The sequence below is a fragment of the Hemiscyllium ocellatum genome, chromosome 2, assembly GCF_020745735.1.
Source record: "Hemiscyllium ocellatum isolate sHemOce1 chromosome 2, sHemOce1.pat.X.cur, whole genome shotgun sequence".
NCBI classification, from domain to species: domain Eukaryota; kingdom Metazoa; phylum Chordata; class Chondrichthyes; order Orectolobiformes; family Hemiscylliidae; genus Hemiscyllium; species Hemiscyllium ocellatum.
This window is the reverse complement of record NC_083402.1, coordinates 94,709,558-94,731,916: the sequence shown is the minus strand read 5'-3', so window position 1 is coordinate 94,731,916 and position 22,359 is coordinate 94,709,558. Positions and strand designations below refer to the sequence as shown.

The 22,359-nt window shown below is 42.1% G+C and overlaps 1 protein-coding gene across 2 annotated transcripts in view; it reads left to right on the top strand.

Annotated features, from left to right (window-relative positions):
• The window catches only part of LOC132824274 (semaphorin-4D-like), a 220,249-nt gene that overhangs the window by 150,941 nt on the left and 46,949 nt on the right, over positions 1 to 22,359 (top strand). For both annotated transcript variants that reach the window (XM_060838614.1, XM_060838623.1), the window contains exons 3-7: positions 6,591 to 6,736; positions 14,980 to 15,042; positions 17,479 to 17,577; positions 17,671 to 17,764; positions 19,278 to 19,379. In XM_060838614.1, the coding sequence (XP_060694597.1) occupies positions 6,591 to 6,736; positions 14,980 to 15,042; positions 17,479 to 17,577; positions 17,671 to 17,764; positions 19,278 to 19,379 (504 nt within the window). The remainder of the gene's footprint in view (positions 1 to 6,590; positions 6,737 to 14,979; positions 15,043 to 17,478; positions 17,578 to 17,670; positions 17,765 to 19,277; positions 19,380 to 22,359) is intronic.

Here is a 22,359-nt window from a genome sequence, read left to right as displayed (position 1 = left end):
CTCTGGTCAAGAGGAAGAAGCAGGCTTATGTTAGGATGAGATGTGAAGGCTTAGTTAGGGAGCTTGAGGGTTACAAGGTAGCCAAGAAAGGTCTAAAGAGAGAGCTCAGAAGAGCCAGGAGGAGGCATGAGAAGTTGTTGGCAGATAGAATCAGGGTAAACCCTAAGGCTTTCTATAGGTATTTAAGGAATAAAAGGATGACAAGAGTAAGATTAGGGCCAATCGAGGATAGTAGTGGGAAGTTGTGTGTGAAGTCAGAGGAGATAGGGGAAGCACTAAATGAATACTTTTTAACAGTATTCACTCTAGAAAATGACAATGTTGTCGAGGAGATTACTGAGATACAGGCTACTAGACTAGGTGTGATTGAGGTTCACAAGGAGGAGGTATTAGAAATCCTGCAGAGTGTGAAAATGGATAGGTCCCCTAGGCCGGATGGGATTTATCCTAGGATCCTTTGGGAAGCCAGGGAGGAGATTGCTGAGCCTTTGGCATTGATCTGTAAATCGTCATTGTCTACAAGAATAGTGCCAGAAGACTGGAGGATAGCAAATGTGGTTCCCCTGTTCAAGAAGGGGAGTAGTGACAATCCTGGTAATTATAGACCAGTGAGCCTCACTTCAGTTGTTGGTAAAGTGTTGGAAAAGGTTATAAGAGATGGGATTTATAATCATTTGAAAATAATAATTTGATTAGGGATAGTCAGCACGGTTTTGTGAAGGGTAAGTCGTGCCTCACAAACCTTGGGGTTCTTTGAGAAGGTGATCAAACAGGTAGATGAGAGTAAAGCGGTTGATGTGGTGTATATGGATTTCAGCAAGGCATTCGACAAGGTTCCCCACAGTAAAATGCGGAGGAATGGGATCCTGGGAGATATAGCAGTTTGGATCAGTAATTGCTTGCTGAAAGAAGACCGAGGGTGGTGGTTGATGGGAAATGTTCATCCTGGAGTCCAGTTACCAGTGGTGTACCACAAGGGTCGGTGTTGGGTCCACTGCTGTTCGTCATTTTTATAAACTACCTGAATGAGGGTGTAGAAGGGTGGGTTAGTAAATTTGCAGACGACACTAAGGTCGGTGGAGTTGTGGATAGTAACGAAGGATATAGTAGTTTACAGAGACATAGATAAGCTGCAGAGCTGGGCTGAGAGGTGGCAAATGGAGTTTAATGTGAATAAGTGTAAGGTGATTCATTTTGCATTCTGGTTACTCCGACCAAAGTACTAGGCTAATGGTAACATTCTTGGTAGTGTAGATGAGCAGAAAGATCTCTGTGTCCATGTACACAGATCCTTGAAAGTTGCCATCCAGGTTGAGAGGGTTGTTAAGAAAGCATACAGTGTTTTAGTTTTTATTAACAGAGAGATTGAGTTCCGGAACCATGAGGTTATGCTACAGCTGTACAAAACTCTAGTGCGGCTGCACTTGGAATATTGTGTACAGTTGTGGTCACTGCATTATAAGAAGAATGTGGAAGCTTTGGAAAGGGTGCAGAGGAGATTTACTAGGATGTTGCCTGGTATGGAGGGAAGGTCTTTAGAGGAAAGGCTGAGGGACTTGAGGTTTTTGTTAGAAGAAGGTTGAGAGGTGACAATAGAGACATAAGATAATCAGAGGGTTAGATAGGGTGGACAGGGAGAGCCTTTTTCCAAGTATGGTGACGGCGAGCACGAGGGAGCATAGCTTTAAATTGAGGGGTGATAGATATAGGACAGATGTCAGAGGTAGTTTCTTTACTCAGAGTAGTAAGGATATGGAATGCTTTGCCTGCAACGGTAGTAGATTCGGCAACTTTAAGTACATTTAAGTCGTCATTGGACAAGCATATGGACATGTATGGAATAGTGTAGGTTAGATGGGCTTCAGATTGATGTGACAGGTCGGCGCAACATCGAGGGCCAAAGGGCCTGTACTGCGCTGTAATGTTCTATGTTCTAATAAGAGGGTCGATCAGGAATAGTGGGGTGAACTTGTGCCTGGAGTCTGAAGAGGCAGGGAGGCCGTAAATGAGTTCTTTGCTTCAGTATTCACTAGAGAGAGGAACCTTATTGATAGTGAAAACATGTGGACCAGGTTAATAGGCTTGAACGGATTGGTATTAAGTTAATATTAATCACACACTGCATATGAATGTTTACATGTGAGTGTGCGTGAGAGTGTGCGCGCAAACTTGGTAAACTGAGTGTGATGGAGTATAAGCCTGTGTGTGTGTGTGTGTCCCTCTGACAGAGGGTGTGTGTGTGTTGAACCCAAGGTCCTAGTTGAGGCCATCCTCTTGGGTACTGAACTTAGCTATCAGCCTCTGCTCAGCCATTCTGTGTTGTTGCATATCCTGAATTCCACCTTGGAGGATGGACACCTGAAGATCCTTGGTGGAATGTCCCACTGAAGTAATCCCCAACTGGGAGGGAATATCCCTATCTGGTGATTGTTGTGCGGTGTCCACTCATCCGTTGCCATAGCCTCTGCTCAGTCTCGCCAATGTACCATGCCTCGGCGCATCCTTGCCTGCAGCGTATGAGATAGACAACGTTGGCCCAGTCACATGATTACCTGCCGTGTACAAGGTGGGTGGTGTCCCCATGTGTAATGGTGGTATCCATATTGACACTCTGACGCATCTTGCAGTGGCTGCCATGGCGGCGTTGTGGTCCATGTTGTCCTGAAAGCTGTGTAGTTTGCTGTGAACAATGATCTGTTTAAGATTTGGCAGTTGTTTAAAGGCGAAGGGAAGTGCTCGTTCTCATTGATAATGTATTGCAGACATGGTGTAGTTTCTCCACTCCTGGGAAGTACTGGAACATCAAAGGTACCCTATCAGTTGCATCCAGTGCCTCTCTTGAGGATGTCCTTACAGTTTCTCGTGTAACATGTCGGATCTGGCGATTGACGAGGTGACCATCATACCCAGTTCTTATGAAGGCATCCTTGAGCACCTTCAGGTGTTCATTGTGTTCCTTCTCATCTGAACAGATCCTTTGTATGTGGAGGGCTTGTCCAGAGGGGATGGCTGTTTTAATATGTTTAGGGTGGAAGCTGGCATGGTGGCACAGTAGTTAGCACTGCTGCCTCACAGCGTCAGAGACCCGGGTTCAATTCCCATCTCAGGCAACTGTGTGTGTGGAGTTTGCACATTCTCCCTGTGTCTGCGTGGGTTTCCTTCCACAATCCAAAGATGTGCAGGTTAGGTGGATTGGCCATGCTAAATTGCTTGTAGTGTTAGGTGAAGGGGTAAATGTAGGGGAATGGGTCTGGGTGGGTTGCTCTTTGGAGGGTCAGTGTGGACTTGTTGGGTCAAAGGGCCTGTTTCCACACTAAGTAATCTAATCTAATCTATGAAAAGTGCAGCATCGTGGCGGTATCCATGGGTTTACGGTAGAGTGAGGTACTGAGATGCCTGTCCTTGATGGAGATGCATGTGTCCAAGAACGAGACAGCTACTAAAGTCCATCATGAGTTTGATGGTGAGATGAAACTCGTTAATGTTACTGTGTAGTTGTTTCAGTGACTCCTTGCCATTGGTCCAGAGGAAAAATATGATCAATGTGTTTAGTTCACGGGTGTGTTCTTTGTTTGGATCAGCCGGTAGTTGCCAATAGTGTTCCTGGTTATTCAGTTGTCAGTACACTTCCTTGTGGTTCTGTTCTATTCTGAATGACAATGGCTCCTCCTTTATTTGCCGGGTTCATGACCATTCTGCAATTGGTTTTGAGAGCATGGATGACATTGCGTTGTGATCGGGTAATGTTTTGCTCTACCTGTGGGTGTGGCTGATGAATCTGGCATTTACACATTTCTTGACGGTTTGAGCATAAATGTCAAGCCAGGGCAGCAACCCTATAGAGGAGTCCAAATCGATGACTCCTTTGGTTGCTCCATTATAGATGTCTCTAATGACTGTTCTGGATTGTCGTTTGGCTGATTGGGATCACTGCTGACATCTTGGGAGAATTCTCGGATTCTCATTCGTTTGACGAATTCCTCTGTGTCTGCTGCAAGACCAGTGGGTCAAAGAGTGCAGTGCTGGAAAAGCACAGCTGGTCAGGCAGCATCCAAGGAGCAGGAGAGTTGATGTTTCGAGCATAAACTCTTCAACAGGTCATTGCTGATGTGGCCTCCCTGCCACGTTTGTAATCTCTTCTGAGATCCTGATTCGACTATTCATTACTATCTCTATTTGGTTAATTACCTTGTCCTATCTGTACCCTGCTTTAGGTTGCCAATAAACTTAGGAGAGGCTAGCATACAACCCAGGAGTGGCCTTCTAGTGACAAGATCCAGCATCTGCAGACCTCATTTTCTCTTAGCAATCTCTCTCGCTCTCTCATATGCATGTAAAACCACATCAGTCTATGGGGTGAATTTGCATTTGCACAATTATATTTGCAGACAGGCAGTCAATCGATGTAATATTTTATAAATTCCTACTTTGTAAATAGAACCAGTCTGACTCAAGATTGGGATGCAGACAGACTCTAACCTCACACCTTTAATGCATTGTCTGAGCTGAGATGTCACCTATTTTTATAAATTCTTAAGTTATCTCTAGAATGTGACTTGAGAGTAGTTCTGGGATTTACATATTAAAGAACCAAAACCTGCAATCCATTCTAAACGATGAAAGACTTAACAGCACTCAAAGTTTGTTCAATATGTCATTTCAGTTGCATGACATTAAGATCTTTTGCTATTTGTTCTGTGTCTTATGATCTTGCTCCACAATCACCTGATGAATGAGCTAGTGTTACCAAATAAACCTGTTGGAGTACAACCTGGTGTTGTGTGACTTTTAACTTTGTCCACCCCAGTTCAATACTGGCTCATCCAAATCAAGACTGTTATTAAGAAAGTGGATGTGCTGGAAATTCTGGGAAGCGTCAAGATAGGTAACACCCCAGAGCTGGGCCAGATATATCCAGGGTTACTACAGGAAACGGGAATGAGATTGTTGCACCTCTGATGATTTTTGCATCCTCACTCTTCACAGGAGTAGTATCAGATGGTTTATGCAGAGAATGGTGGGTGCGTGGAATGCATTGCCAGTGGTATTCGAAGGGCTGAATGGCCTACTCCTGCACCTATCGTCTATTGGTATCAGAGACATGAGGGACATTTAAGCGACTGCTGGACAAGCACATGGACAGCAGTAAATTGAGGGGTGTGTAAGTTAGGTTGGTCTTAGATTAAGATAAATACTCAGCACAACATCATCAGCTGAAGGACATGCAGTATGATGTACTGTTCTATGTTCTATATATAGATACAATGCAGTGAAGCTCAGTCGGTGTTATGTGTAATGAACTGTTTGTATGTGCAATGTTATTGAACACAGAGAGCTTTCATTTAGACTGTGAACTAATGAATTGAAGGTTACCAAGAAATTGTTTGGTATTGGAGAATGTAATTTTTATTTGTAGGTGTCAAGTAATTAAAATTGTTGTGATTGCAGTTAGTATAACGTTATCAGAAGTGGCTATATTCTCTGCTCCGCCAATACCTTTCCTCTTGCAAAACTGAAGAAAATAAAAAAAAAAAGTCAAGAGTAGCTAGGATCTTTGTCTGTGACAGGCAGTTTAATTAAAATAATCACATTTTAAACTGTAATTTAATTTTGCTAAACGTTTATGAACTGCATGAAGAACAATAAACCAAAGCCTGAAATTCTGTAGGTCTGATATTAATAGTTTCTTGGGTATAAGAATAAATGAACAAATTGATTTGCCATTCAGCATTGTTGCACATCAGAAACTGATTCTCAATAATGCCAAAGACTGTGATTTGTTTTTTTTATTAAGCCACGATGAAGACATTACTATTGTCTAGAGGGCATTTAAGAGTCAACCATTGCTTGTGGGTCTAGAGTCAAATGTATGCTAGTCCATGTCTACAGTGGCAGAATTCCAAACCCCATGACCTCAGAACATTACCTGGATCTCTATAATAACAGTTCAGAACATTACCTGGGTCTCTGTAATAACAGTTAAGTGCTAATACCACTCTGACATCACCTTCCCTTTTAATGTAACCTGAGAAATTGGTTGATTGTGTGACTTGAACAATACGGGATACCAGAAACATCAAAGCATCGAGCTAATATTATCAATTGTTAATCAACTGCCCATTAAACTCCAGTTTCTAACTTCTTTAATTTTTTAAAAAGTCAAATCTCAGTTAATTTGAGTCTTAATAATTTACTTGAAATACAGTCCAGATAAGGGCCATTTGTACTTGATGACAGAACAATTCCCCAGATCAGGAAAATGGAATAATACCCATGCTCAGACTAAGCATTTATCCAGTTCACTGAAGAACAATTTACACCACACCAGTCTGAAGGCCTTTGTTTCCAAACTGTAAATATTCTTGTATTCTTTTTTCAAAGTGCAGCAATCAACTTGTACTGACTAAGGCTATATTGAGATTTGTCAAACCTACTTCATGTACAGATGGTAAAAGGAACAGATTTGTCATGAATCATTATGGGTTCCAGTATAATAATCCAAAGCAGCACCCAGGCTTCCAGTGCATTCAAACATTAGATATTAATATTGATTTTTTAAAAAGACTATTAATTACTTTAATTATTTACAGAAGTGCCTTTGATCACATTTTCTGCTAGTGGAGTGTCAAACTATTCAACATTGTTGCTGAGTGAAGATCGAGGTGTGCTGTATGTAGGTGCCCAGGAAGCCATCTTTGCTGTGAACGTGTCAGACATTTCAAGTAAAATCCATGAGGTAATAATTTTTAAATAGTTTTAAGCGCTAATCAGAAAAGCCATTTTTATCTTTTAGTTTTTTATACTTGTCATTAGTTTGTCCTCCATCCTTGTCCCCAATATTTCTGCTCTCTTCTGAATGTAGTGACATGTATATATTTCCCTGCAACTCTGCAGTGTTCAGACATGTCATCTAGTGAGCTCTGTCAGTTATCGTCAATTTTACAGACTTTTCCAAGAACAATAAAGGTCTATTTCAAATAATTGCTGGTGATTGCTCATGTGATTTTTCTACCAACATGGCAACTTTAAATACTTATATTGATCCACCCCTAGATTTCATGGTCTTCTATGATCACTGAAAATAATTTTGAGCCTGGTGCTTTCCCACAAACATGACCACACATTTCTAGCTATTGAACTGCATCTGTCTTCTAGAATCTCACTTTGCTGTATAGTTAAAACCGTACTCCAGGCTCTGCATTCTTTTTCATTTTTGCCAAAATTCATAATTTCTTATCAGGAAATGTTATATTCCTCTTATACTTAGAACCACATGATTGATATGAATAAAAAATAACTGAATTCTCAATACAGAGCCATAAGGGTATTCACAGCCTGCAAGATCTAAATCTTTGCTTTCTACATCCAATCAGCCTTCCAGTCACATGGCACCGATTTTCTTTAATGCTATATGCCTTGGTTTTCATAACAAATCTCTTAATGTGGCACCTAAGCAAACATCTAAAACAAAGTCCAAAAACAAAATACTATGGATATTGGAAATCTGAAAAAAAAAGGAAATTGCCAGAAATACTCAGCAGGTCAGGCAGCATTAGACCAGAAGAAATAGGAAAATGAGCAGATTTGTCGGCCCCTCAGGCCCACTCTGCCATTCAGTAGGGTCACGGGTGGTCCAATAGTCCTCTTGCCCACTTTCCTGTATTTCCTTGTAATCCTTGATTCTCATTATGATCAAGAATCTATCTATCTATGTCAGTCTTAAATATACATAAGAACTTTGCCTCACAACTTTGACAAGGCATTCCAAAGACTTTCAATCCTGTAAAAGAAGAAATTCCTCCACATAGTCAATCTTAAATTGGTGTCCTTTTATTCTGAGAAAACACCCTCTGGTCCTAGGTCTCCCCAAGAAGGGAAACATCCTCTCATCATTTATCCCTTCAAGCCCCTTGAGATTCCTATAGGTTTCATAGTATCCCTAGAGTGTGGGTATAGGCCATTCAGCCCATCAAGTCCACACCAATCATCTGAAGAGCATCCCACCCCCTATGCTATCGCTGTATCTCTGCAATTCTCATGCCTAATCCACCTACTCTGCACATCCATGGACACTATGGGCAATTTAGCATGGCCAATCCACCTAACCTGCGCATCTTTAGATTGTGGGAAGAAGCCAGAGCCCCCGTAAGGTGCCCACGCAGATGTGGGGTGAATGTGCAGACTCCATTCAGACAGAGTCTAGAATCGAACCCATGTCACTGGTGCTGTGAGGCAGCAGTGCTAACTACTGGGCCACCGTTTCAATGAGATTACCTCTCATTCTTCCATATTCCAGTGAGTAGAGTTCCAATGTGTTTAATCTTTATTCAAGTCAATCCTTGCGTACCTGGAATTATCCTAATGAATCTTCCCTGATCTGCCTCCAATGTAATTCGATCATTTCTTATATAAGGGAATGGCAACTGCTTACAATACTCCACATATGGTTTCACCAGAATCTTGTACAATTGCAGTAAGACCTCCCTACTCTTATATTCCCACAGCCTTGAAGCAAGGGCCAACATTCCATTTAGCCTTCTTGACTACCTATTGTATCTGTGTGCTAGCTTTCTGTATTTTGTGCTCAGGTACTCCCACGTCTTTGTGTTGAAGCTTCCTGCAGTTATTTATTAGTATATTTACTTATTGACCATAAAATATCAATTGTTAGTCCAGCATAGCCTTCCACAAATCCATACTGCCTAATTGGCCCATTCTTTTGCAATCATTCATTAATGTCATTTCATAGTATGAATTTAGTAGTTTCCACACAATGGAGCCCCAACTAACCAATCTGATATTCCTTGCTTTAAATGCTTTTCCTTTGCACTCTACATAAACTTAAAGACAGAGCCTGCAGAATGAGTGATTGCTTCATGACACTGCAACTCAACCTTGCTTGGACCCAATATGCCACTGTATTCCGTGCATAGCACCAGTGCCAGATGCAGCAGCTGGGGGCAAGGAGGAATTCTACTCCAGCCTTGAACAATCTTTCTCATGGGTCTCTGAAGTGGACAAGCTGATTGTTCTCTGCAACTTCAATGCTCGAATTGGTAAAAGTGCAGACATTTAGAGCAATGTAATTGGCAAAGGACTTGGGAAACGGTTCTCACCGACACTCATCTCCTGACCAAATGCCATAGAACACAACTTCCTCATCACCAACACACTGTTCTGCCAAAGGGACAAAAACAAGACAATGTGGCAGCACCTGCGTTCCAAACACTGGCACTTCCTTGATTACATCATCATCAGAGTGAGGGATCGGTAAGACAGTAAAATCACCTGTTTAGTGACAAGACCCAACATCTGTTGGACAGACCATCACCTGATCCAAGCCAGGATCACCATAAATATAGCCCCACAGCAGTGCAGATAACAGAAGTAATGCTGCAAGAAGTTCAACATTGAGCACTCAAAGACCTGGGAAAAAAATAACCTCATACAACCAACTCGTCTCCACAAACCCAGCGACCCTCAATGACACAGTCTCAGGATCCCACCAGCTTCTGGTCCATCCTCTATGCCTGCAATAATTAGGTCAGTCACTCAACCAGGAAACACCAAGACTGGTTTGATGAGAATGATCAGGAGATCCAAGAACTGATCAGCCGGAAGCGCATGACAGTTTTGAGTGTAAAGCAACAACCGAGCTCAAGAGAAAAGGCAGGCCTTTGAGGTGACTGAAGGCTGATTTTCCACAAAAAGCCCATGACACAAAGAACAGTTGGTGGGTGTAGAAAGCACTGGAGGCCCAACATACAGCCAACAAACATGATACGCAAGATTTCCTCTGTGCTGTTAAGACCATTTATGGACCAAACATCCAAGGCCCCACCCCACTGCTGGCCAAGCACGGACTGACTCTTATCAAAGACAAAGAAGCCATCAAACAACACTGGGGGTGGAACATCAGAGCGCTGCTCAACCAGGGCTCTGTCATCAATCCAAGCATCCTTGAACACATCTGAATAGCATATTTTATGCCGAGATGTCAGCAAAATCCCAGCCCAAAACACTAGAGATACCGTCCAACAGCTTAAGAACAACAAGGCTGCTGGAGCAGACATATCCACACTGAGGCATTGACATGTGGAGGCAAACCACTCCTGCTGCAGCTGCACACCCTTGTCTGCCTTATCTATGAGGAGGAGAGCATCCTGGAAGAACCACAATTGAAAGTATTTTCAAAAAGGTGAACAAGTCTAACTCTGGTAACTACAGCTGAATCTCCCTGCTTTTGACCTTTTGGAAAAGTCATCTTCAGGATCCTTCTCAACAGTCTCCTCACTGTGGCTGAGGAATTCTCCCAGAATCACTTTCAATGTGTGGCCTTTGACCATGGTGGACATGATCTTTGCCACATGATAGCTGCAGGAGCAATGCAGAGGAGAGAACCTACCCCTGTACATGGCCGTCTTTGATCTTACAAAGGCCTTTGATACTGTTAATTGGGGAGCATTATGGAGTGTCCTTCTCTTTGGTTGCACCATGAGATTTGTCACCATTCTTCACCTCCATGACAACATGGTAATGACAAATTGATTACCACCAACTTATTCCCCCTTCAGACCTGTATCAAGCAGGGTTTTGTCAGCACTTCAACTCTAATCTCCATCTATCTTGCTGCAATGCTTCACCCTCCTGCCACCAAGTTCCACCCTAAAGTGGAGCTAGCTTACAGAACCAGTGGAAAATTATTGAACATCCGCCTTCAAGCCAAAACCAAACTCCGTGTCCACTGGAGTAGTACCAGATGATTGAAAGGTGGCAAATGCCTTTCCCTTGTTCAAGAAAGGGAATAGGGATAACCCTGGAAATTACAGACCAGTCTGCCTTAGATTGGTGGTGGGCAAATGATTGGAGAGGTCCTATAATTATTTGAACCAGCTTAGATTAGAAATAACTGGCATGGCTTTGTGAGGGGCAGGTCATGTCTCACAAGCCTTATGGAATTCTTTGAGTATTTGGCAAAACGCATGGATGGAGGTAGAGCATATTGGTGTATATTGATTTTAGCAAGGTATTTGATAAAGTGCCCCATGGTAGGTGGATTCAGAAAATAAGGAGGCATGGGATACAAGGAAATTTGGCCTGTCAGGATATGGAATTGGCTGGCCCATAGAAGACAGAGGGTAGTAATAGATGGAAAGTATTCAGCCTGGAGCTTGGTGACCAGTGGTGTTCTGTAGGGATCTGTTCTGCGACCCTATGCTCTGTCATTTTTATAAATTAGTTGAATTTATAAATTAGTTGAATGAGGAAGTGGAAGGGTAGGTTAGTCAGTTTGCCAATGACACAAAGGTAGGTGGAACTGTGAATAATGTGGAGGGCTGTTGTAGGCTGCAATGGAACATTGACAGGATGCAGAGCTGGGCTGGTAAGTGGCAAGATTGAGTTTAACCTGGAAAAGTGTAAACTGAATCATTTTGGAAGATCATATTTGAATGCAGATTATATGATTAAAGGCAGGATTCTTGACATTGTGGAGGAACAAAGGGATCTTGGGTCAACATCCATAGATCCATCAAAGTTGCCACCCAAGTTGATCGAGTTGTTCAGATGGTATATGGTGCATTGGCTTTCATTAACAAGAGGTTTGAATTTAAGAGCCGCAAAGTTATGCTGCAACTCTGAGACCTGGTTAGACCACACTTGGGATATTGTATTCAGTTCTGGTTGCCTCATTATAGGAAGGATGTGGAAGGTCTAGAGTGCAGAGGAGATTTGCTAGAATGCTGCCTGGACTGGAGGGCATGCCTAATGAAGAAAGGTTGAGGGTTCTTGGACTTTTCTCATTGGAGTGAAGAAGGATGATAGGTGACTTGATAGAGATGTGCAAGATGTTGAGCGGTATAGATTGAGTGGATAGCCAGAGACTTTTTCCCAGGGTGGAAATGGCTAACATGAGGGGTCATAATTTTTAGGTGATTGGAGGAAGATTTATTGGAGACGTCAGAGATACGCTCTTTACACAGAGTGTTGGAATGCATTGCTAGCAGTGGAGTAGAGTCAGATACACTAGGGACATTTAAGCGACTCTTGGATAGGCACATGGATGATAGTAAAATGAAGGATATATAATTAAGTTGATCCTCGAGTAGGATAAAAGGTCAGCACAATGAGGGCCAAAGCGCCTATACTGTCCTTTGTTCTATGTTCACCCCAACCAATATCATCGACTGTAGTGCATAGATGATACTTCTGTATGTGCAATCTCAGAGGATGTGCGCCAGACCATTGTCAGCACCTTTACAGTGGCATACAAGACCATGGGATTGACCCTAGACATCCGTAAGATGAACGTCATCCTCCAACCTGGCTCGGCATTGTGGAGTGAGCCTCAATCGTCAGTGTCTACAGGGAGGCCTTACAGGAAGTTGACCACTTCCAATACCTCTGGAATGTCCTGTTGGCCAAAGCAGCTTTTGGTGAAGGGATGCAGCAGTGTCTCCAGTGTGCTAGTGTAGCCTTCAGCTACTGGAGGACCAACATGTTCGAGACCAGTGACATCAGATCAGACACCAAGATCGTGGTTTATAGAGCTGTGGTAGTTTCCCCTGCACCAAAATGTGTGCCTACGGCAGGCGCCTCAAGGAGCTGGAGGAGTACCATTTACAATGCCTGCGAAAGATCCTGCGAATCCACTGGGAAGAAAGACACACCAACACCAGTATCCCAGACCAAGCCAGATCAACTTGAACAACTATAATGGCTTGGGCCCGTCTTCTGCATGACCGACACCAGGCTCACCAAGCCCCAGGTAGACAGAGGAAGTGTTTCAGTGATATCCTCTGTCTTCCTAGTGAAGTGTGGTGTGGTGATTCTGTGTCTAATTTGAAGATTCTGGCATTTGGTGGCCTCTTCTGTAGACTGTTCTTTGTTCTGCCTAACTATAATAAAAAGAATCATTTACTCAAACTGGTCTCAGCCAGTGATTTATGCTCCGCCAGTGATTTATGCTCCACAGTATTACCTGCCTGAAATTGATACCATATCAATCACTTTTTCCCCTCCTCCACTTGTTTGGTTACCTTCTCAAAGAACTCAATAAGGTTTGTGAGGCATGACCTAGCCTTCAAGAAACCATGCTGACTATCCCTGATCAAGTTGTGCCTATCAAGATGATTATAAATCCTATCTTTTATAACCTTTTCCAACACTTACCCATAACCAAAGTAAGGCTCATTTGTCTATAATTTTCCAGGGTTGTCCCTACTCCCTTCTTGAACAAGGAACAATATTTGCTATCCTCCAGTCTTCTGGTATTATTCCTGTAGACAATGACAACATAAAGATCAAAGCCAAATGGCCCTGGCTTCCCAGAGAATCCTAGGATAAATTCAATCCAACCCAGGGGGTTTATCTATTTTCACACTTTTCAGAACTTCGAACACCTCCTCCTTGTGACCCTCAATCCCATCTAGTCTCGTATCTTGTTTCTCAATATTCTTCTTGACAAAATTTGTCTTTTTCCAGTGTGAATACTGATGAAACATATTTATGACATGCTTCCCCTATCTCCGCTGACTCCATGCACAACTTCTTCCTACTGTCCTTAATTGGTCCTAATCTTACTCTAGTCATTCTTATATCCCTTCTATACTTCTAGAAATCATTTGTGCTTTCGCTGATCCTATCCACCAACAACCTCTGATGTCCCGTCCTTGCTCATCTTAGCTCTCTCCTAGCTACCTTGTAACTCTCAATTGCCCTAACAGAACTTTCACATCTCATCCGCACTGCTGCCTCGCAGTGCCAGACACCTGGGTCCAGTTCTAGGCTCAGGTGACTGTGCAAAGTCCTCACAGACATTCTCCCCAAGTCTCTGTGGGTTTGCTTTGCGTGCTCTAGTTCTTTTCCATCTTCCACAGATGTTCAGGTTAACCAGATGTGCCATGCTAAATCCCTAGAATCAAGGGAGGAGCAGATGCCGGTGGATTAGCCATGGGAAATGTGGGTTACACAGTTAGAGTGAGGGGAGCAGGGGTTGGGCGTCTGGGTGGAATGTTTTTCATTGGATCAGCGTGGACTTGATGGGCCAAATAGCCTGCTTCCACACTGTAGGGATTTTATGTTTCTTACAGAAGCATCCTTCTTCCTCTTGACAAGAGATTCAACTTCCTTAGTAAACCATGGCTCCTGCACAGGACAATCTCCTCCCTGTCTGACAGGTACATAGTACACACAGTAGCTGTTCCTTGAATAAGTTCCACATTTCTATTGGGCCCATCCTCTGCAGTTTCCTTCCCCATCCCATGCATTCTAAATCTTGTCTAATTGCATCGTAATTGCCTTTCCCCCAGCTGTAGCTCTTGCCCTCTGGTGTATATCTATCCCTTTCCATCTCTAAAGTAAATGTAACTGAATTGTGGTCGCTATCACCAAAGTGCTCACCAATCTCCAAATCTAACACTTGGCCAGTTTCATTATTGTGTATCAAGTCTAATCCATCCTTCATGTACTTGTTGAGTTCCACTTTAAATGCATTAACTCAACTGCTACTTATAGTAACAAGTTCACATTCTGAGTATTCATTTTAATTTTTTTCTTCTTTTTATTGGGTTTAGCAATGACCATCTTCAATTTCTTTTAAAACCTTTTTTTTCAACTTCTCAGAAATGAGAACATGCAGTCCATAGTTTACCACTAAGCTCCTATTTAAGAACTTCCTATTAGATCAATGCTAATTGCAGTGTCTGGCCCAATATCCCAGTTTTACTATGATTTTATTTACACTTTTATTCACTGTTTTAGTAATATTGAATCTCACTTTTATTGATAGTTAACATTTGTATTCTATTAAGGCCCAAGTATTTTCAACCATCAGCTGTGACTGAGTTGATAGAACGCTAGTCCCTGAACCAGAAGGTTGTGGGTTTAAATCCATTTCAGTGCTATTCGTGCTTTTATGTTCACAAGAATGCACATATTTTCGATAGCTATTAACTGGGTTTTATAATGTTCTTCTTTCAGGTATTCTGGAAAGTCCCACAGAAAAAACAGAGGGAATGTGCAGCTAAAGGAAAATCCGAAGTGGTAAATTTGGATTTAAACAGATTATCAACTTCCTTTTTATGATTAAAACTGTGGTAACACTGGCAGAATTCTGAGAAAGGGAGTAAACAGCATTTATTTGCTGTTTTTGTGGGTATTCCAAGGTTCTGCTTAATCTCCTGATGCAATTATGTAGATTAAGAAAAGCCCTCAGAGCTTGTAATGGTAAACCATACCAATCTATTGATTTTGTTATAAGTGGTTCCCCTATTGCATTGTTTCAACACTTTTATTGGAGTCATAGAGATTACAGCACGCAAAGAGACCCTTTGGTCCAACTCGTCTGTGCTAACCAGTTATCCTAGCCTAATCTAGTCCCATTTGGCCCATATATCTCTAAACCCTTCCTATTCATATACCCTTCCAAATGTCTTTTAAATGCTATAATTGTACAAGTCTCCACCACATCCTCTGGCAGCTCATTCCATACACGTACCACCCTCTGCATGAAAAATTTGCCTCCTAGGTCCCTTTATATCTTTCCCCTCTCACCCTAAACCTATGCTCTCTAGTTCTGGGCTCCCCTACCCCAAGGAAAAGACCTTGACTATTTATCCTATCCATGCCCCTCATGATTTTCTAAACATTTATAAGGTCGCCCCTTAGCCTCCGATGCTCTGCGGAAAACAGTCTCAGCCTATTCAGCCTCTCCCTTTAGCTCAAATCTTTTAACCCGGGCAGCATCTTTTGTAAATCTTTTCTGAACCCTTTCAAGTTTCACAACATCATTCCAGATGGAAGAGAGAAGAATTGCATGCCATATTCCAAAAGTGGCCTAACCAAAGTCCTGTACATGCTGCAACATGACCTCCCAATTCGTATACTCAATGTGCTGACCAATAAAACATAGCATACAGAACACCTTCTTCACATTCAAGGTCTCCTTAGCAACACTCCCTAGGACCTTACCATTAAGTAGCTACATTCTGCTCTGATTTGGCGAAAGTGAGTACTGCAGATGCTGGAGATCAGAATCAAGATTAGAGTGATGCTGAAAAAGCACACAGGTCAGACAACATCCGAGGAGCAAGAACATCAACATTTTGGGCAAACACCCTTCATCAGGATTGAGGCTGAGAGCCTCAGGGGTGGAGAGATAAATGGGAGGGGGGTGGGGCTAGAGGTAAGGTAGTTGAGAATGCAGTAGGTGGATGGAGGTGGGGGTGAAGGTGATAGGGTGGAGCAGATAGATGGGAAGGAAGATTGTCAGATGGGACAGGTCATGAGGACGGTGCTGAGCTGGAAGGTTGGAACTGAGGTAAGGTGAGGGGGAGGGGAGATGAGGAAACTGGTGAAGTTCACATTGATGCCATACGATTGGAGAATCCCAAGCGGAAGATGAGGCATTCTTCCTCCAAGCGTGGGTGGTAAGGGTATGGGACGGAGGAGGCCTTTCCAAAATACAGCACCTCACGTTTATCTGAATTTAACTCCATCTGCCACTCCTCAGCCATTTGGCCTAAATTGTTCAAGATCCTGTTGTAATCTGAGGTAGCCTCCTTCGCTGTCCACTACACCTCCAATTTTGGTGTCATCTGCAAACTTACTAACTACACCTCCTATGTTCAAATCCAAATCATTTATGTAAATGACGAAAAGTAGTGGACCTAGCACTGATCCTTGTGGCACTACACTGGTCACAGGCCTCTGGTCTGAAACTACCTTCAAGCCAGTTCTGTATCCAAATGGCTAGTTCTCCTTGTATTCCACGAGATCTAACCTTGCTAACAAGTTTCCCATGGGGAACCTTGTTGAATACCTTACTGAAGTCCATATGCTTCATGTCCACTGCTCTGCCGTCATCAATCCTCTTTGTTCTTCAAAAACTTCAATCAAGTTTGTGAGACATGACTTCCCACGCACAAAACTATGTTAACTATCCCTAATCAATCCTTACCTTGCCAAATACGTGTAAATCCTGTCCCTCAGGATTCCCTCCAACAACTTGCCCACCACCAATGTCAGGCTGACTGGTCCATAGTTCCCTGGCTTTTCCTTACCAGCTTTCTTAAACAATGGCACCACGTTAGTCCACCTCTAGTCTGCTGTGACTGTGACTATTGATGATACAAATATCTCAGCCTAGCAATCACCTCCTTAGCTTCCCACAGATGTCTAGGGTACACCTGATCAGGTCCTGGGGATTTATTCACTTTTATCCGTTTGAAGACACCCAGCAGCACTTCATCTGTAATATGGACATTTTGCAAGGTGTCACCATCTATTTTGCTACTTTCTATATCTTCCATATCCTCCTTCACAGTAAACACTGATGCAAAGTACTCATTTAGTATCTCCCCCATCTCCTGTGACTCCACACATAAGTTGCCTTGCTTGTCTTTGAGGGGTCCTATTCTCTCCCTAGTTACCCTTTTTTCCTTAATGTATTTATAAAATGTATCTATTATTTTATTATAGACTGAGTGTCTGAACTACATACGCATCTTACATGAATTTAGTAATGAAAGCCTCTATGTGTGTGGAACTTATGCATTTCAACCAACCTGTGATTACCTTGTAAGTATGATTGTTAATGTTGGTAAAATATTCATAAATTTGTTTGGCTAATTTAAACTGAACGACTTATTTAGCAATTTGTTTTCTACTCAGTCAATTGGGAATTTTACTCTGCAAGGGCGAAATGAAGAGGGTAAAGGAAAGTGTCCATTTGATCCTGCTCAAAGATATACTTCAGTTATGGTTGGTAAGTACGCAATTGTAAGATTGATTGCTACTCAGTTACAAAGTCTTAAGATTATTTTAATCTTAATTTCTAAGTTAATTATGTTCAATGGATAAATATTGCGTTAAAGTACATTCACATAATGATCTTTCTGCTATGTAGCTGGGCTTGAATCTCGCCACACAGATGTAAATATTGAAGATTCATTGATTGATTGAGTGACACTAGCTGGGCTGGCAATTTTTGGCTGTCCCTAATTAACCCAAGAACTGAGTGGTTTGCTAGGATCACTTAAGAGGGCAGTTAAGAATCAACCTCTCTAATGCAGTCACGTAAAGTCCAGATGAGGTAAGGATGAATAAAGTCCTTTTACAGAAGGAAGTTAGTACATCAGTTGGATCTTTGCAAGAATCCACAATGGTTACATAGTTGTCATTAGGCTGGATTTTAAAACCAGATTTTTTTAAATTGAATTCCAATTTCACCATCTGATTCACATGGATGTGAATCTATGTCACCAGATCTTTATCTCTGGTTTCTGAATGCTTTGTCCAGTGCCATGACCATTATACCACCACATCCCCTTCTTTTCAGCAATTGCTGGGGAAAAGGCCACAAGACGCATTCACTATGCGTTCATGTTTTGAAAGTAATGCTAATTGCTGGAGATGGTAAATGGGGCTTTTTAAAAAAAAAGGTAAGCTTTCCCTTCTTCCTGGCTGTATGGTTTTGATGTGAGATGAGCTTAATGGTCTCAGCCACTTCGTACTTGGTTTTGGTTCAATAGTACCTACCGCTCACCCAGATTCTTAATTTTAAGATTAACTTGTGTGATACGTGAGTTCACAAAACTGTAGAAACGGGAGATTCTGCGTAACATTTAAGGTTTGATATATTGTCAAAGTACATGAAAGGATATTTGCGTTTGTTTGGGAGCTCTCAATCATTGCCAAATAGAAAATCTACGATATTGACATCTTTCACTTCCATGAATAGAAGTATGTCAGTTGGAGAGCAAAAATACCGAAAGAAAACTGATTCGGAAATAGTTCTGGCAATCCATGTCTTTTAAAACCTACTCAAACGGGGTAGGTATTGTTCTTAACCAATAGCTGAATTGATTAAACAATACTTAAATACTTACTATCCATACTTGTTGTTTGATCACATATTAGCTGCTTTTTATTGAAAGGCCACTTTTATTTTGGGGGCGGCACGGTGGCACAGTGGTTAGCACTGCTGCCCACAGCGCCTGAGACCCGGGTTCAATTCCCAACTCAGGCGACTGACTGTGTGGAGTTTGCACGTTCTCCCCGTGTCTGCGCGGGTTTCCTCCGGATGCTCCGGTTTCCTCCCACAGTCCAAAGATGTGTGAATTGGTCAGGTGAATTGGCCATGCTAAATTGCCCGTAGTGTTAGGTAAGGGGTAAATGTAGGTGTATGGGTGGGTTGCGCTTCGGCGGGTCGGTGTGGACTTGTTGGGCCAAAGGGCCTGTTTCCACACTAAGTAATCTAATCTATTGTACTACTTCAGATGGTGAGCTTTACTCGGGAACAGTCTTCAATTTCCTGGGAAGTGAGACAGTCATTCTACGGAGCCATTTGCGGACAGAATATGCAATACCCTGGTTAAATGGTAAGTGTATTTCAGTTATAGATTCTATTCTGTTTTGGGTTGTTTTTCCAAGTCCTTCAATACAGAAGGAGTGTACTGCCTTGACTAACAATAATTGGATTATTGCTGTTCTTTTCTAGCAATGTCAAAAATATTTTGAGCTGATCATTTATTTCCTTGCACTTCATAATACTGTGCTGTGTACAAGTTGGCTGCAGAATTTCCAACGTTGCAACACAACGATGGCGTTTAGCTGCTGTAGTTGGAATTTGGTCATAAAAGGCAATTTCTAAGAAAACAGCAGAAACACTTTGTCTTTTTTGTTCCTGGATGTAAAGATAAACATTTCTGTTATCAGAGTTGTTTGTTCAGGTTCTGCTGGATCTGTAGATGATCAAGGCCAGTCTATGTCCTGAAGGTTGCCACTTGGACGGATACCACAGACTGATGAGACAGAAAGGTTACTGACCTAGGCTTTCCTCTCCTATTTTCTCTCTGTCTTTGAACACTAGTTTTTGATGGAAGCCATGCCATTTTGTATTTCAATTTGGTTGGGCCAAATGTGACAATCTTGGGAGAGCTACTGCTAGGACTCCAAGTTAATATTGAACCTCCTAGATGAAACCCTCCATGTCCTAATGCATCCTTTGACTGACATGAGAGCCCCATCCAGACATGGGCTCTCCATGGATGATTCATTTCGGCAAGTAATTATCAAACATTCTGGCCGCATGACCATCTGTTCCGACTATCTCAGTATTGTGTGTATGGCTGTCAAGCCAGCTCAGATGAACACCTCAGTATCTTGTATTTCATCCTGCCAGTTTATCTTCCAAGATTCCAAAGCCAGCTCAAGTGCAAGTGGTTGAACTTCACGGCATGATTTTAAAGCATGATCCAAACCTCACCTGAACTACTACAATCCTGATAAGGACTGATAATATTTGGAGAAATCTGGCCACCTAAACGTAAACAGATTTCACGTATTTAGACAAAAAAATATCCAAGCAGAAATTAAAGCAAACGAGCTCCACTGACCTAATAATAGAGTTGGTAAAATATTTTGTCACATATTCACTTCTACTATGTTTTCTTCCCTGCACTCTCCCTCCACCCACCAAAGAATCCCCTGTGTCATGAAATCTTAAAGATTGCTGAAAAAGGAGGTATGTTGCTGTAGCTTTTTGTAATCATTAGGCCAAATGTTAGAGTACTGAACTTAAAAAATTCACAAAAATATATGTTTGGAAGTTGACTCTGGCTGAAGTGTTACCATGGAGTATGCAATGGAGAATTATAGGATCCCTGGTTCGCAGGTAGGTCAAAAAAAAAGGTACACAGCTACAGCATATTTGTTTATTTTTAAAGAACATATTCCTGAGTTTGAATGTATGTTGCTTCAAGCTATCATAAATGAATGATCTTGCGAATTGAACTGATCGTTTTAAATTGGATGTTAGTGTAGCAATTTGCATCTTCCAGTTTGTAGGACAAGTGCTGTCCAATACTGAAATTGAATCGAACAGTATGTTTTAGATCTTGTAAGTGTGGGCTGGTTGAATACAATTTTGTGCTCTGCTTTTTGAAAGAATGTGCTATTTGAGAGTTGAGTGTGTTGCTGGAAAAATGCAACAGGTCAGTCAGCATCTGAGGAGCAGGAAAATCGACGTTTCGGGAATCCTGATGAAGGGCTCCGGCCCGAAATATTGATTTTCCTGCTTCTCAGATGCTGCCTGACCAGCTGTGCTTTTCCAGCAACACATCCTCAACTCTGATCTCCAGCATCTGCAGACCTCTCATTATTTGATTTGATCAGCCAATTGTGAGAATCCAAGATACCCGATAAAGCACTAGCATTGACCATCATACAGAGCATTGTTCGATTGTATGATAGTTGGATTGTCTTACCTTAGAAACTTCTGCTCTAACCAGTGGTATGGGACTAGCTCGGTGAAAAAGCTGACAATTGATCAGAACTTTGGATTGGTAAACTCCATGGATTTAGCTGGGTAAACTTCAGTAGTGTCCTTGATGATATGTCCCTGTCCCCCAACTGAAATTTATGCTCAATGGGAATGAGTTTTAATGGTCTGGAAATCTTCCTTCAACTGTACAGAGTACTGGTGAGGTGGCACCTGGAGTGCTGTGTACAGTTTTGATCTCCTCACGTTATGAGGGATATACTTGAATTTGGAAGCAGTTTAGAGAACGTTCTCTTGGCTAATTCCTGTGATTAAGGGTTTGCCTAATGGGGAACGATTGAGCAGGTTGGCTGACACCCATTGGAGTTTAAAAAAATGAGGTGATCTTCTTAAAACATCGAAGAGTTTGAGGGAATTCAAAATGTGGATAGAATAGAATATTTTTTCCTTTTGTAGGAAACTTGGAACCAATGAGCACATATAATCAGTAGATTCCTTATTACGAGGGAGATGAAGTGAACTTCCCTCTCAGAGTGGTTGCTTTTGAAATTTTCTTTTGTCGAGAACAGTGGAAACTGGTTCATTGAATATACAGTACTTGAGGCTGAGATGAACACAGTTTTAAACAATCAGAGAATTAAGAGTTATGGGCAACAGGCAAGCAAGTGAAGCTCATGTAAAACATGATTTTAGGGAATAGTGTGGCAAGTAGATTGGTCAAGTGGCACTCCCGCCCCTGTTTCTTATTATCCTATACACTCTCAACCAGAGTAGGAAGAGTTTGTCCCTGTGTGTTAAACTTTACCACAGGCTTGGGGATGGCAGATTACTAACGCGAGTAGTTTGGCATTTTTACTGCATATGGGCAATTAGCTTCCTCGGGACCCATCGTCCACTTAAGGGCAACAAATGGGTCTCCAATGGGGTGGGGGTGGGTTGGTGTCGCTGGCTGGTGGCAGTTGAAGGTACTCTTCAGCAAATTTATATAAAATTTAAATTCTGACTGCCTGAGGGTAATAGACGACAGCACTCACAGGGGAAATCTCTAAGGAATTGTTCAAGCCTTTGTGGTTGCTTTT